Source organism: Nerophis ophidion, linkage group LG01 (assembly GCF_033978795.1).
Source record: "Nerophis ophidion isolate RoL-2023_Sa linkage group LG01, RoL_Noph_v1.0, whole genome shotgun sequence".
In the NCBI taxonomy this organism is placed as follows: Eukaryota; Metazoa; Chordata; class Actinopteri; order Syngnathiformes; family Syngnathidae; genus Nerophis; species Nerophis ophidion.
This window is the reverse complement of record NC_084611.1, coordinates 13,677,557-13,693,125: the sequence shown is the minus strand read 5'-3', so window position 1 is coordinate 13,693,125 and position 15,569 is coordinate 13,677,557. Positions and strand designations below refer to the sequence as shown.

Genomic DNA, 15,569 nt, shown 5'->3' with positions numbered 1-15,569 from the left:
ATGTAACCAATCAGATGGTTGTGTGGGTGGGTCAATGATTGGTGCTGTGTAGGAGACAGAGGCAGAAAGCAGAGCAGCTTGTGGAGACTTTTGCTTCCAAACTCGTTCGGTACACCCGCGTGCCGAACCGAAACCCCCGTACCAAAACGGTTCAATACAAATACACGTACCGTTACACCCCTAATATATATATATATATATATATATATATATATATATATATATATATATATACACACAGGTCTTTGGGAAAAATCACAAGACTACTTCATCTCTACAGAACTGTTTCATGAGGGGTTCCCTCAATCGTCTTATCTTTGTCCATGTGATCAGCAGCAAACTTTAGACGAGCCTTAAGGTGTCGCTTCTGGAGCCTGTGTTCAAGCAGCTTACAATTCATTGCAGACATGCTTTGTGTTTGTTGGTTGACTCTTGATCACCCTGACCAATTTTCACTCAACAGCAGGTAATAGCTTGCGTTTTCTTCCTGATCGTGGCAGTGACGAAACTGTGCCATGCACTTTATAATTACGAACACTTGTCTGCACAGTTGCTCTTGGGACCTTAAGCTGCTTTGAAATGGCTCCAAGTGACTTTCCTGACTCCTTCAAGTCAGTGATTCGTCTTTTCAGATCCGTGCTGAGTTCCTTTGACTTTCCCACTGTCGCCTTTGTAACCGAATCTAATGACTGCATCACATGAGCCCTATTTAAATGGGCTCAGAGAAGTCAACAGGTGTCGTCGATCATAATCACTCCCATGAAGTTAAGAGGCCATGCCATGAAGCCAACTTGATTTGATTGTGACTATTCTTCATCACCAAAATTGACCATATATGTTGCTCTATGTATACTTTTGACCCAGCAGAATTGGTCACATTTTCAGTAGATTCATAATAAATTCATAAAAGAACCAAACTTCATGAATGTTTTTTTGTGACCAATACGTATGTGCTCCAATCAGTCTTATCACAAAAAATAAGAGTTCTAGAAATTATATATATATATATACACACACACACACACACACACACACATACACTTCCTCTCTGTATATTTGAAAATTAAACATAAAACATGTGTTTATCTTTTCTTTGTCAGAGCCTAAAGTCAGTGAAGGTGCGTGTGTCTGTGATTGGCCTGTCAGCAGAGGTGCGGGTGTGTACCATGTTGACCAGGGAGACAGGAGGGTCCTATCATGTGATCCTGGATGAGAACCATTTCAAAGATCTGCTGCTGAATCTGCATGTGAAACCGCCTCCTGCCAGCTCCTCGTCTGAATGCTCTTTAATTCGCATGGGTCAGTATTTGAACCTTTACATGTTGAATGTTTCCGTTACGACTCCATTGGGTCAATATTGGAACCTTTACATGTTTAATGTTTCTATTATGACTCCATTGGGTCAGTGTTAGAACTTTTACATGTTTAATGTTTCTATTACGACTCCATTGGGTCAGTATTGGAACTTTTACATGTTTAATGTTTCTATTATGACTCCATTGGGTCAGTGTTATAACCTTTATATGTTTAATGTTTCTATTATGACTCCATTGGGTCAGTGTTAGAACCTTTACATGTTTAATGTTTCTATTACGACTCCATTGGGTCAGTATTAGAACCTTTACATGTTTAATGTTTCCTTTACGACTCCATTGGGTCAGTATTAGAACCTTTCCATGTTGAATGTTTCCATTACGACTCATTTGGGTCAGTATTAGAAGCTTTACACATTTAATGTTTCTATTATGACTCCATTGGGTCAGTATTAGAACCTTTACATGTTGAATGTTTCCATTACGACTCATTTGGGTCAGTATTAGAACTTTTACATGTTTTATGTCTCTATTATGACTCTATTGGGTTAGTATTGGAACCTTTTACAAGTTTAATGTTTCCATTACGACTCCTTTGGGTCAGGATTAGAACCTTCACATGTTGAATGTTTCCATTACGACTCTGTTTGGTCAGTATTAAAACCTTAACACCTTTAATGTTTCCATTACGACTTCAATGGGTCAGTTTAGAACCTTTATAGGTTGAATGTTTCCATTACGACTCAATTGGGTCAGTATTAAAACCTTTACATGTTTAATGTTTCCATTACGACTCCATTCGGTCAATATTGGAACCTTTACATGTTTGTTTCCATTACGACTCCGTTCGGTCAGTATTGGAACCTTTACACTTTTAATGTACCATTACGACTCCATTGGGTCAGTATTAGAACCTTTTCACTTTTAATGTTTCCATTACGACTCCATTCGGTCAGTATTGGAACCTTTACACTTTTAATGTTTCCATTACGACTCCATTGGGTCAGTATTAGAACCTTTTCACTTTTAATGTTTCCACTACAACTCCATTGGGTCAGTATTAGAAACTTCTTCACAGCATGAATTCTGCTTGATGTAATGTCTCCAACAACCACAGAGGGGGGAGACCTTGTTGTAGGCAAACTGCTGTTGGGCAAAGTCCTCATCCACGCCAAGGTCTGAGCGGCATTCATCCAGGCTAGGCAGGAGTACTCCATACTGGTCCTGACCTGGCTCTCGTAGATGTTGGCTCTCCCTTTAGCGTCAAACTCGTTGGCCAGCTTACGTAGTGATCCGAGACGTTGACCAGCACCTTTGGCTGGTCCACGTTAGTTTGGAGTCAATACAAAGACCCAGAACCTCTATCTGCTCACAGAGCCCAATTTTAGTGGCCTCAATGATCAGTATGGTCATCAAGTCACTCTGCTGACTTGGCTTTTTGTAGTATTTTATGCAGTGAAAATGTTTATATTCTATGAAATCAATGATGATCTTTTGGAAGATTGTTGATGTAATAGTCTTCTAATTCCATTTTTCATGAGCATATGAATGTTGATGTACTGGGTCTTTGTTGAAGTCACAAGGTTTTGTTCTTCCACCAATCAGGGTTTCCTCAGCACACCAGCTGCTCTCTGACTGACCAGGATGCCAAACCTTCCTTCAGCATGGCGTAAGTAAATCTCCAAAATACATCAATCGTGTCATAGCTGCAGAGGTTGATTGGAAGCAACTAGACCCTTCTTGACTATTTACACTTCACTCACATATTCACACACTGATGGCAGGAGCTGGCATGCAAGGCCCTAACCACGACCCATCAGGAGCAAAGATGAAGTGTATTGCTTAAGAACAAAACTCGTTACTAGGATGGCGGAACTGGGGATCGAACTAGAAACCCTTAAGTTGCTGGCATGGCCGCTCTTATCAACCGAGCCATGCCGCTGGCTTTGTTGACAATGCTTTACTTTTACTACAAAAGGCGTCTTAACGTTTCAAGTTCTTAACTTTGAGTTGTAGGTGTTCGACACGTTGAGAGTTGTAGGTGTTCATCGCGTCGAGAGTTGCAGTTGTTCTTCACGTCGAGAGTTGTGTGTTCTTCAATTCAAAAGTTGTAGGTGTTCATCACGTCTCGAGTAGTAGGTGTTCTTCACTTCAAAAGTTGCAGGTGTTCTTCACGTCTCGAGCTGTGGGCGTTCTTCACGCCTCGAGCTGTGGGCGTTCTTCACGCCTCGAGCTGTGGGCGTTCTTCACGCCTCGAGCTGTGGGCGTTCTTCACGCCTCGAGCTGTGGGCGTTCTTCACGCCTCGAGCTGTGGGCGTTCTTCACGCCTCGAGCTGTGGGCGTTCTTCACGCCTCGAGCTGTGGGCGTTCTTCACGCCTCGAGCTGTGGGCGTTCTTCACGCCTCGAGCTGTGGGCGTTCTTCACGCCTCGAGCTGTGGGCGTTCTTCACGCCTCGAGCTGTGGGCGTTCTTCACGCCTCGAGCTGTGGGCGTTCTTCACGTCTCGAGTTGTAAGCGTTTTCTACGTTTCAAATTGTAGGAGTCTCCACGTCTCGACTTGTAGGCGTTCTCTACGTCTCGACTTGTAGGCGTTCTCCACCTCTCGAGTAGTAGGCGTTCTCCACGTCTCGAGTTGTAGGCGTTCTCCACGTCTCGACTTGTGGGCGTTCTCCACGTCTCGACTTGTGGGCGTTCTCCACGTCTCGACTTGTGGGCGTTCTTCACGTCTCGAGTTGTGGGCGTTTTTCACGTCTCGAGTTGTGGGCGTTCTTCACGTCTCGACTTGTGGGCGTTCTCCACCTCTCGAGCCGTGGGCGTTCTCCACGTCTCGAGCCGTGGGCGTTCTCCACGTCTCGAGCCGTGGGCGTTCTCCACGTCTCGAGCCGTGGGCGTTCTCCACGTCTCGAGCCGTGGGCGTTCTCCACGTCTCGAGCCGTGGGCGTTCTCCACGTCTCGAGCCGTGGGCGTTCTCCACGTCTCGAGTCGTGGGCGTTCTCCACGTCTCGAGTCGTAGGCGTTCTCCACGTCTCGAGTCGTAGGCGTTCTCCACGTCTCGAGTCGTAGGCGTTCTCCACGTCTCGAGTCGTAGGCGTTCTCCACGTCTCGAGTTTTAGTTGTAAAATTGTTAGATGTTGACACCTGTTTGTGTTTGATGTATGACACTATGTTGTTGTTGAATGTGTTTTATGTTGACAGCTGTTTTGTTTGTGTCCAGTGTGTTAGATGGCAGCAGTGACCCAGCTCTGTCTCTTGGAGGATACTTCTGTCCTCAGTGTCACGCCAATTACATGGAACTACCTGTGGAATGTAAAGTCTGTGGTACGTTTCACCGGAGTGTGAGTTTGTGTGCATGCGTGCGTACGTAAAGCCATCAATGATTGTTAAAGGGGAACATTATCACCAGACCTATGTAAGCATCAATATATACCTTGATGGTGCAGAAAAAAGACCATATATTTTTTTAACCGATTTCCGAACTCTAAATGGGTGAATTTTGGCGAATTAAACGCCTTTCTGTTTATCGCGCTGGAGGCGATGACGTCGCCGAGGTAACACACCCGCCATTTTCATTTTCTACACATTACAAACACCGGGTCTCAGCTCTGTTATTTTCCGTTGTTTCGACTATTTTTTGGAACCCTGGAGACATCATGCCTCGACGGTGTGTTGTCGGAGGGTGTAACAACACTAACAGGGAGGGATTCAAGTTGCACCACTGGCCCGAAGATGCGAACGTGTCTGCCGCCAGACCCCCATTGAATGTGCCAGAGTGTCTCCACATTTTACCGACGATGCTAAGGCAGACATGGCACAGATATGTATGGATAACCTACAGATGCATTTGCAATGATAGTCAACGCAATCACAAAGGTGAGTTTTGTTGATGTTGACTGCCAGCTAATCGATGCTAACATGCTACGCTAATCGATGCTAACATGCTATTTACCGGCGGTGCTAAAGCAGACATGGCACTGAGATGTATGGATAACCTGTAGATGCATTTGCAACTATATTACGTTTACTTCCACCCACATTTAATGCGAAAAAAACACTTACAAATCGACGGATTTAAGTTGCTCCAGTGTCACAAGATGCGAAAGTCCTGATCGTTTGGTCCGCACATTTTACCGGCGATGCTAACGCAGCTATTCGGCCATGCTATGGATATGAATAGCGTCAATAGCTATTCGCTCAATAGCTTCAGTTTCTTCTTCAATACTTTCATACTCCAACCATCTGTTTCAATACATGCGTAATCTGTTGAATCGCTTAAGTCGCTGAAATCCGAGTTTGAATCCGAGCTAATGTCGCTATATCTTGCTGTGGTATTCCCATTGTTTGTTTACATTGGCAGCCCTGTGTGACGTCACAGGGAAATGGATAGTGGTTTCGAAGATAGCGAAAATAAGGCACTTTAAAACTTTACTTAGGGATATTCCGAGACCGGAAACATTTTGAAAAAAACTTCAAAAAATACAAGCCACTGGGAACTGATTTTTATTGTTTTCAACCCTTTTGAAATTGTGACAATGTTCCCCTTTAAGACTACTAATAAGCATGACATTACGTCATTGTTTGTCCTGCTGTGAATGTGTATCACCCTGAATAAAGTTATCTTGTGTGTAAGGATGTCTGTCACTTTGAATAAAGTAGTATTGTGTGTCACCTTAAAAATGATTTGGTGTGTCAAAATGTGTGTCACCTTGAATAATGTAGTTATTTTGTGTGTAAGGTTTGACGCTGGTCTCGGCCCCTCACCTCGCTCGAGCGTTCCACCACCTCTTCCCGCTGCGTGCCTTCGTGGAAAGTGCCGCGGCAGAAAACAGGTCGGTTGTATTTCTATCATTGCTGTTTTTCTGGCATGACTTTAAAGCTTAATTTGATGTAGACCGAGCCGGCCCAAGCCTCCATGGGGGATTTCATTTTGGAGTCCTCTATTTCTGCCAATAATATGGATTGTTGGTCATTATAAACCCATTGCGACTCTGGTAGTGTTGTGGGGCGGCATAGCTCGGTTGGTAGAGTGGCCGTGCCAGCAACTTGAGGGTTGAAGGTTCGATTCTTGCTTCCGCCATCCTAGTCACTGCCGTTGTGCCCTTGGGCAAGACACTTTACCCACCAGCTCCCGGTGCCACCTACACTGGTTTAAATGTCACATAGATATTGGGTTTCACTATGTAAAGCGCTTTGACTCACTCGAGAAAAGCGCTATTTAAATACAATTCACTTCACTTCACAGGTGTGAGGGAGGGAGTAGGCTCAGCTTGAAGGGGGGCGAGAGCATATGCTTTTGTAGGGAACAGAGAGCCTATGACGCAACTCAGTGGAAATACCGACAAATGTTTTGTAGGCCCTTATATTTGTCAGACATATTTAAAAATCCATCAAACGGGGAGTTGTCAACACCAGAGGAGGGATTTTATTTCTACTGACAACACCCGCAGGCCGTCGAGAGCCATGGTAAGACTCCCGTAGGGAGCAGCGTTGTTGGGAATGAATGCACAACACACCTCTCCGAACATCGCATGTCCAATACTTGTCTGGTTTGTAATGTCAGGTGAGAGGAAGCAGAGAGTTGCTTACCATGAGGAACTCCAATCCTACCAACGTACAATGTAGGTGACATTAAAGGTTGAGGGGCTCTGCGTTTGGAGAATGACAATGCGGTGTGTGGGTGATTAGCGGTAAGTACGTCTATCGTCATAGGAAACACCGTGGCTGAAAAATTCAAGGTTGTCAGCAGGTCGTGGGAAGGAAACTTAACAACAAACGAGTACCGCGATACCACCACACGTCTGATTGTCATACCAGCAGTGTATTGGCTGTAACATTAGTGGTAAGGTTGACAATTTGAGACCAGTGATGAACAGGAACTTGACCTACCCCTTGACACGGGGCATCATACCTGACTCGCTGGAAACAAGTATAGTTGTTTGCCATCAAGATGAGGAACAGGACAGCTGAAGAATTAGCTCGGGCCAAAGGATATTTGCCGTATTTTGCTTGACAGATTACTTGATTTACAGCATTCATCGGATTGATAGCCTGAGGGAAGAAACTGTTTGCTTTGGCGTACAGTTTGTTTTGGTTTACAGTCTTTGTTTTGGCATAGTGTTTGTTTTGGCGTACAGTGTCTGTTTTCATGCACAGGTTGTTTTGGCAAACAAGTTGTTTGTTCTAGCGTACAGTGTTTGTTTTGCTTTACAGTTTGTTCTTCCGCACAGTTCGTTTTTGTGTGCAGTTTGTTTGTTTTGGCGTACAGGTTGTTTTTGATGAACATGTTTGTTTTGGCGTCCAGTGTTTGTTTTCCATGCACACTTTGTTTTGGCGTACTGTTTGTTTTGGCATAAAGTTTGTTTGATTCAGCGTATAGTTTGTTTTGCCACACAGTTTGTTTGTTTTGGCGAACAAGTTCTTTTGGTGTACAGTTTGTTTGTTTTGGTGTACAGTTTGCCGGCTTTGGCGTAAAGTTTGCTTGCTTTTGGCCTACAGTTTGTTTTGGCGTAATGTTTGTTTTGGCATAAGGTTTGTTTGTTTCAGCGTACAATTTGTTTTGCCACACAGTTTGTTTTGGCGAACAAGTTGTTTTGGTGTACAGTTTGTTTGTTTTGGTGTACAGTTTGCCTGTTTTGGCGTAAAGTTTATTTGTTTTGGCGTACAGTTTGGTTGATTTGGCATACAGTTTGTCTTGGCGTAATGTTTGTTTGTTTTGGTGTACAGTGTGCTTGCTTTGGCATACAGTTTGTTTTGGCGTACAGTGTTTGTTTTCACACACACTTTGTTTTGGCGTACAGTCTTTGTTTTGGCGTACTGTTTGTTTTGGCATAAGGTTTGTTTGTTTCAGCGTACAGTTTGTTTTGGCGAACAAGTTGTTTTGGTGTACAGTTTGCCTGTTTTGGTGTAAAGTTTATTTGTTTTGGCGTACAGTTTGCTTGATTTGGCATACAGTTTGTCTTGGCGTAATGTTTGTTTGTTTTGGCGTACAGTTTGCTTGCTTTGGCATACAGTTTGTTTTGGCGTACAGTGTTTGTTTTCACACACACTTTGTTTTGGCGTACAGTCTTTGTTTTGGCGTACTGTTTGTTTTGGCATAAGGTTTGTTTGTTTCAGCGTACAGTTTGTTTTGCCACTCAGTTTGTTTTGGCGAACAAGTTGTTTTGGTGTACAGTTTGCCTGTTTTGTGTAAAGTTTGTTTGTTTTGGCGTACAGTTTGCTTGCTTTGGCATACAGTTTGTTTTGGCCTAAAGTTTGTTTGTTTTGGTGTACAGTTTGTTTGTTTTTGTGGAGTTTGTTTTGGCGTACAGTTTGTTTGTTTTGCCGTACAGTTTGTTTTGCCATAGAGTTTGTTTGTTTTGACGTTAATTGGAATAAATATGCAATATTACATTTCTTCTTCTCACATTGTGTGACTTGTTCAAGAATCTCACACATCATATTTCCATGTTGCCCACATTCATGTTTTATGTATTTTGTGTGTAGTATCTTAGCAACGTGTTTAACATCTTGTTGTCCTCTTCAGGTTCTGCCATTCTTGTCAGGGACCATTGAAAGATAAAAGTGTAAGTATCTACTTATGACAATCATTGTAATAATTACTACTATATCTAGTTAAAGTTAAAGTACCAATGATTGTCACACACACACTAGGTGTGGTGAAATTTGTCCTTTGCATTTGACCCATCCCCTTGATCACCCCCTGGGAAGTGAGGGGAGAAGTGGGCAGCAGCAGTGCCGCGCCCGGGAATCATTTATGGTGATTTAACCCCCAATTCCAACCCTTGATGCTGAGTGTCAAACAGGGAGGTAATGGGTTACTGAATACTAGACTGATGATATATATATATATATATATATATATATATATATATATATATATATATATATATATATATATATATATATATATATATATATATATATATATTCTTGTAATAGACGTACATGACATGATAAAGTACAGTCAAATATTTTACATCCACAATAGTTGTTTTACTTCTTACTAATAATGTAAATGTGCTGCTATGATGTTTTTATATTCAATCTCACTTTGTTTTTGTCAAGAATATTGTCAGTTTACATTATACACACACATAACTGTACATATATATATATATATATATATATATATATATATATATATATACACACACACACATATTTACACACGTGTGTGTGTGTGTATATATATATATATATATATATATATATATATACACATACATATATACATATACACACAGTGGGGCAAAAAAGTATTTAGTCAGCCACCGATTGTGCAAGTTCTCCCACTTAAAATGATGACAGAGGTCTGTAATTTTCATCACAGGTACACTTCAACTGTGAGAGACAGAATGTGGGGAAAAAAATCCAGGAATTCACATTGTAGGAATTTTAAAGAATTTATTTGTAAATTATGGTGGAAAATAAGTATTTGGTCAACCATTCAAAGCTCTCACTGATGGAAGGAGGTTTTGGCTCAAAATCTCACGATACATGGCCCCATTCATTCTTTCCTGAACACGGATCAATCGTCCTGTCCCCTTAGCAGAAAAACAGCCCCAAAGCATGATGTTTTCACCCCCATGCTTCACAGTAGGTGTGGTGTTCTTGGGATGCAACTCAGTATTCTTCTTCCTCCAAACACGACGAGTTGAGTTTATACCAAAATGGATACATGGATGATACAGCAGAGGATTGGGAGAATGTCATGTGGTCAGATGAAACCAAAATAGAACTTTTTGGTATAAACTCAACTCGTCGTGTTCGGAGGAAGAAGAATACTGAGTTGCATCCCAAGAACACCACACCTACTGTGAAGCATGGGGGTGAAAACATCATGCTTTGGGGCTGTTTTTCTGCTAAGGGGACAGGACGATTGATCCGTGTTAAGGAAAGAATGAATGGGGCCATGTATCGTGAGATTTTGAGCCAAAACCTCCTTCCATCAGTGAGAGCTTTGAATGGTTGACCAAATACTTATTTTCCACCATAATTTACAAATAAATTATTTAAAATTCCTACAATGTGAATTCCAGGATTTTTTTTTTCACATTCTGAAGTTGACGTGTACCTATGATGAAAATTACAGACCTCTGTCATCAATTTAAATGGGAGAACTTGCACAATCGGTGGCTGACCAAATACTTTTTGCCCCACTGTATATATACATTTATTTTAAATATATACATAGATATATGTATATAGAGACATACTGTAATAACTTGAAGTAAATAATAAAGGTTAAAAACCAACTAAAACACAAAATTAAAAAAAATTAAAATGAACTGAAAGCGTATCTTTTTTATATTTGCATAGTTTGGTTTGTATATATTATTAATGGTGTAAATACAAATACTTATATAACCAGAAAGGGTGGTCCTTAAGAGGTAAGAATATTTCTCAGGTCTCAAGAAGGTAATACATGCGCGTGTGTTTGTGTGTGTGTGTGTGTGTGTGTGTGTGTGTGTGTGTGTGTGTGTGTGTGTGTGTGCGTGTGTGTGTGTGTGTGTGTGTGTGTGTGTGTGTGCAACATAGCTATAGATATGTTTTTAAGACATGCACCTGATAGTTTGATTGTCAACACTAAATGGTCCCTAGTGTGTGCATGTTGTCTATCTGGGTTGGCCCTGTCATGAGGTGGACACTTGTCCAGGGTCTACCCCGCCTTCCACCCGAGTGCAGCTGGGATAGGCTCCAGTCCCTCCCGCCCCCACGACTTCAAAAGGGACAAGCGGTAGTAAAATGGATGGATGGATTTCTCTGCGACCTGGAAGTGTGACAAAGGAGGACGCGGACTTGCAAATATGGCGGAGTATTCTTTGTAATTGTTGTCCCGTTGTGTTTGCAGATGTTGACGTGTCCCGCGTGTCACAACATCTTCTGTATGGACTGTGATGAATTCATCCACGACTCTTTACACTGCTGCCCTTCTTGTCTTTGACCAAACCAAAATTCATGGCATTTTCTTCATAGATAATCAGGATTCGTCGCAGGTAAATATCATTTTGCATCAATAATACGTCTACCCTTGACGCTAACTGGACAATTAGTTTTAATTAAACCTGATGCTTTTTTTAATCTGCTCAACACAGAACAGACATAAAGACACGTTTAATGACAATACACATTTTTTAAAAAGCTGCAGTGCATTGGCGTCTTGCCAGATTTTGTATTTTGTAAAAATATATAATTTGTATTCCTGCTGTAAGAGCACTTGTATTCAGAGGAGGAGCTACACCTCCATGTTTGGATTGCAGTTTCAGGCATTACGAACTCAAAATGTGGATTGTTATGATCATGCTTTGATTGTCAAATATGTTTGCTTGTGTCATCTGTGATATTTCTACCTGAATAAATGTTCTCTCGTACTAGTTAATGGTCTTCATATTGCGGCATGGCAATCTTTTAACCTCCTCTATTCATTTATGAAATGTAATATTCAGCTTGCTAGTCATTCTGTAATTGAGGACTCAACCAGAATATGTTACAAAAACATACACAAAATACAGTCGCCATCAAAAGTTTACATGCACTTGTAAATAACATATGTATACATATATATTTTTTATATATACATATACAGTGTTTCCCACAGGTCAGGCATCTATTTGTGGTCGGGCGGCTGGGGTGGGTGACGGCGGCGGTGACCAAGAAGAACGCAGAGTTGGAATATAATTACAACACTTTATGTACATATTTATATAATATTTACATATTTATATAATATGTAACTACAAGCTCCATTCACAGACAGTGCTCAGTTTTTTCCGTATTGGCCCTCTGAATAAGGGTCGTCACTCAGCATAAAAGAAATTACTCGCTGTGCACTTTTTGCTTGTTTTATTTGGTACTGCAACAGCAGCAGTAGCAATAGCAGTAGCACTAGCAGCAGCAGTAGTAGCAATAGCAGCAGCAACAATAGCAGCAGTAGTAGCAATAGTAGCAGTAAAAAATAGCAATAGCAGCAGCAGCAGTAGTAGCAATAGCAGCAGCAGTAGTAGCAATAGCAGCAGTAGAAATAGCACTAGCAGCAGCAGTAGTAGAAATAGCAGCAATAGCAATAGTAGCAATAGCAGCAACAGCAGCAATAGCACAGCAGCACTAGCAGCAGCAGTAATAGCAATAGCAGCAGTAGAAATAGCACTAGCAGCAGCAGTAGTAGCAATAGCAGCAGTAGAAATAGCACTAGCAGCAGCAGTAATAGCAATAGCAGCAGTAGAAATAGCACTAGCAGCAGCAGTAGTAGCAATAGCAGCAGTAGAAATAGCACTAGCAGCAGCAGTAATAGCAATAGCAGCAGTAGAAATAGCACTAGCAGCAGCAGTAGTAGCAATAGCAGCAGTAGAAATAGCACTAGCAGCAGCAGCAATAGCAGCAGTAGAAATAGCACTAGCAGCAGCAGCAGTAGCAATAGCAGCAGCAATAGCACTAGCAGCAGCAATAACAGCAGTAGCAATAGCACTAGCAATAGCAGCAGTAGAAATAGCACTAGCAATAGCAGCAGTAGTAGCAATAGCAGCAGTAGAAATAGCAGCAATAGCAGCAGTAGAAATAGCACTAGCAGCAGCAGCAGTAGAAATAGCAGCAGTAGTAGCAATAGCAGCAGCAGTAGTAGCTATAGCAGCAGTAGCAACAGCAGCAGCAGCAATAGTAGCAGTAGCAATAGCAGCAGCAGTAGTAGCTATAGCAGCAGTAGCAATAGCAGCAGCAGCAATAGTAGCAGTAGCAATAGCAGCAGCAGCAGTAGTAGCAATAGCAGCAGTAGAAATAGCACGAGCAGCAGCAGTAGTAGCAATAGCAGCAATAGCACTAGCAGCAGCAGTAGTAGCTATAACAGCAGTAGCAATGGCAGCAGCAGCAATAGTAACAGTAGCAATAGCAGCAGCAGTAACAATAGCACAGCAGCACTAGCAGCAGCAGTAGTAGCAATAGCAGCAGTAGAAATAGCAGTAGCAATAGCAGCAGCAGTAGCACTAGCAGCAGCAGCAATAACAGCAGTAGCACTAGCAGCAGCAGCAATAACAGCAGTAGCAATAGCAGCACCTCCAGGCAACTTCAACACTTTACTAATACCCTCCTCCATTCACATCCCATCTCCCCGGATTATAAACAACTCAAATGTATTTCTAATGTATATACTTGTTCTTATGCTATGTGAACTCACTATGTTCTCTGCTGGCTGTACATATCCTACTAAATAAGACCTACACTGTTTCAATGTCCACATTTCTCTGTTGATGCAATTGTTGATGACCGAAGTTCTGATATCAACCAAAGCTCCTCATCCCACCCCCCGGATTGTAAATAATGTAAATAATTCAATGTACATACTATCATGATTAACTTGTGTGATGACTGTATTATGTTGATAGTATATATTTGTACCATGAATTGATTAACGTGGACCCCGACTTAAACAAGTTGAAAAACTTATTCGGGTGTTACCATTTAGTGGTCAGTTGTACGGAATATGTACTGTACTGTGCAATCTACTAATAAAAGTATCAATCAATCAATCAAAGCAGCAGCAGCAATAGCAGCAGCAGTAGCAATAGCAGCAGCAGCAGTAGCGATAGCAGCAGTAGAAATAGCACTAACAGCAGCATTAGTAGCAATAGCAGCAGCAATAGCACTAGCAGCAGCAGTAGTAGCAATAGCAGCATTGGTAGCAATAGCATTAGCAGCAGCAGTAGTAGCAATAGCAGCAGTAGAAATAGCACTAGCAGCAATAGCAGTAGTAGCAATAGCAGCATTGGTAGCAATAGCATTAGCAGCAGCAGTAGTAGCAATAGCAGCAGTAGAAATAGCACTAGCAGCAGCAGCAGTAGTAGCAATAGCAGCAATAGCACTAGCAGCAGCAGTAGTAGTAGCAATAGCAGCAGCAGTAGTAGTAGCAATAGCAGCAGCAGCAGTAGTAGCAATAGCAGCAGCAGCAATAACAGCAGCAGCAGCACTAGCAGCAGTAGAAATAGCAGCAATAGCAGCAGTAGTAGTAGTAGCAATAGCAGCAGTAGAAATAGCAGCAGCAGCAATAGCAGCAGTAGCAGGTAATAACCTAAAAGTAAACATGAACACAACAAAACTATCTATTTTGAATCATCATAATGTAAATAATAGACATGAATTAATCAACTGAACCATATTGTTGTCAACCATGATAAGACATTATCAATCACTGTAATTTTATCCTAACTCATTAATTTTAGCATTACATTTTATTATCATTGTTAATTTATGTCATTAAATGTGAACAGATTCATTTATAATGTCGCCATGATTCATGGACAAGCTCTGTTTGAGCCACACATTACACATTTACGCAGAACTACATTAGAGAACTACAAATCCCATCAGCCAAACCAGGAAGTAAAGTGCCGGTATTTTCGAACTCAAGCCAAGAATAAACCTGCGATCACTCAAATTCATCCGGACACACACACAACGTGACAACACTTTAATACAACAGTTTTCAAACAGCACATTACTGTGGTTGTACCTTTTTAATTTAATAATTCTGCCGATGTCGTTCAAAAGCTAAAACAGTGCGTGTTTGCTCTGGCTGTCAAACAGCCAGCCAGCCGCGGACTCAGCGAACACACAACAAACAAAAAAAGAAAGGATGCGAGCAAGCATGGATTTTAAACAATAGTTCAGTTGATCTAACCAAGAAAAGCGGACATAAAATGATCTTACCAGGGCGGTATGCCGGTGACGAAGCACGCTGTATTTTTACCAAACGAACAATGACACCATTTTTAAAAGCTACCCGAGTAGTCACCTGACAGTGGTAGCCACGCCCATCTTAAAACTCCCAAGCAAACCCGCCATAAATACATATACACAGAACAAATACACATTAATAAATCCAACAGACAGTTCCATTGCTTTTATGAGCCGTCGAGCGAGAAAAAAAATAAAAATAAAATTATTTTATTTGTGGCGGCCATAATTCTTTCGTGGCGGGCCGCCACAAATAAATGAATGTGGGAAACCCTGATATATTAGTCAATCCATTGATTGATTTATATATAAGATATATATGTGTGTACATATATATGTATATAAATATTTGTATATGTGTGTATATATATTTTATGTATAAATGTGTGTAGACAGCGATTTTAAACTAGACAAACAAGTCAATGGCGTTTTAAAATCGTGTTTTTATCACTTTCGTCTTTTAGTAAAGGTTAAACCGTTTTTATCTTTTAACCTTTTTGAAACTAGTCGTGCATGCTTTTATTTCAAGTGGCCTGG

General features: G+C 41.4%; 1 protein-coding gene across 5 annotated transcripts in view; it reads left to right on the top strand.

Annotated features, from left to right (window-relative positions):
* Nucleotides 1–15,569, top strand: part of gtf2h2 (general transcription factor IIH, polypeptide 2) — a 34,314-nt gene that overhangs the window by 16,262 nt on the left and 2,483 nt on the right. For 2 of the 5 annotated variants that reach the window (XR_009806337.1, XR_009806342.1), the window contains exons 10-15: nucleotides 1,101–1,299; nucleotides 2,919–2,982; nucleotides 4,528–4,631; nucleotides 6,046–6,139; nucleotides 8,833–8,872; nucleotides 11,161–11,305. Coding sequence is in view for 2 of the 5 variants with exons in the window: in XM_061896540.1 (XP_061752524.1) it covers nucleotides 1,101–1,299; nucleotides 2,919–2,982; nucleotides 4,528–4,631; nucleotides 6,046–6,139; nucleotides 8,833–8,872; nucleotides 11,161–11,253 (594 nt within the window). In the remaining 3 variants the exon portion in view is untranslated. Of the gene's footprint in view, nucleotides 1–1,100; nucleotides 1,300–2,918; nucleotides 2,983–4,527; nucleotides 4,632–6,045; nucleotides 6,140–8,832; nucleotides 8,873–11,160; nucleotides 11,684–15,569 lie in introns of those variants that run through there. The other 3 variants (XR_009806332.1, XM_061896540.1, XM_061896549.1) reach the window with 3 other exon arrangements.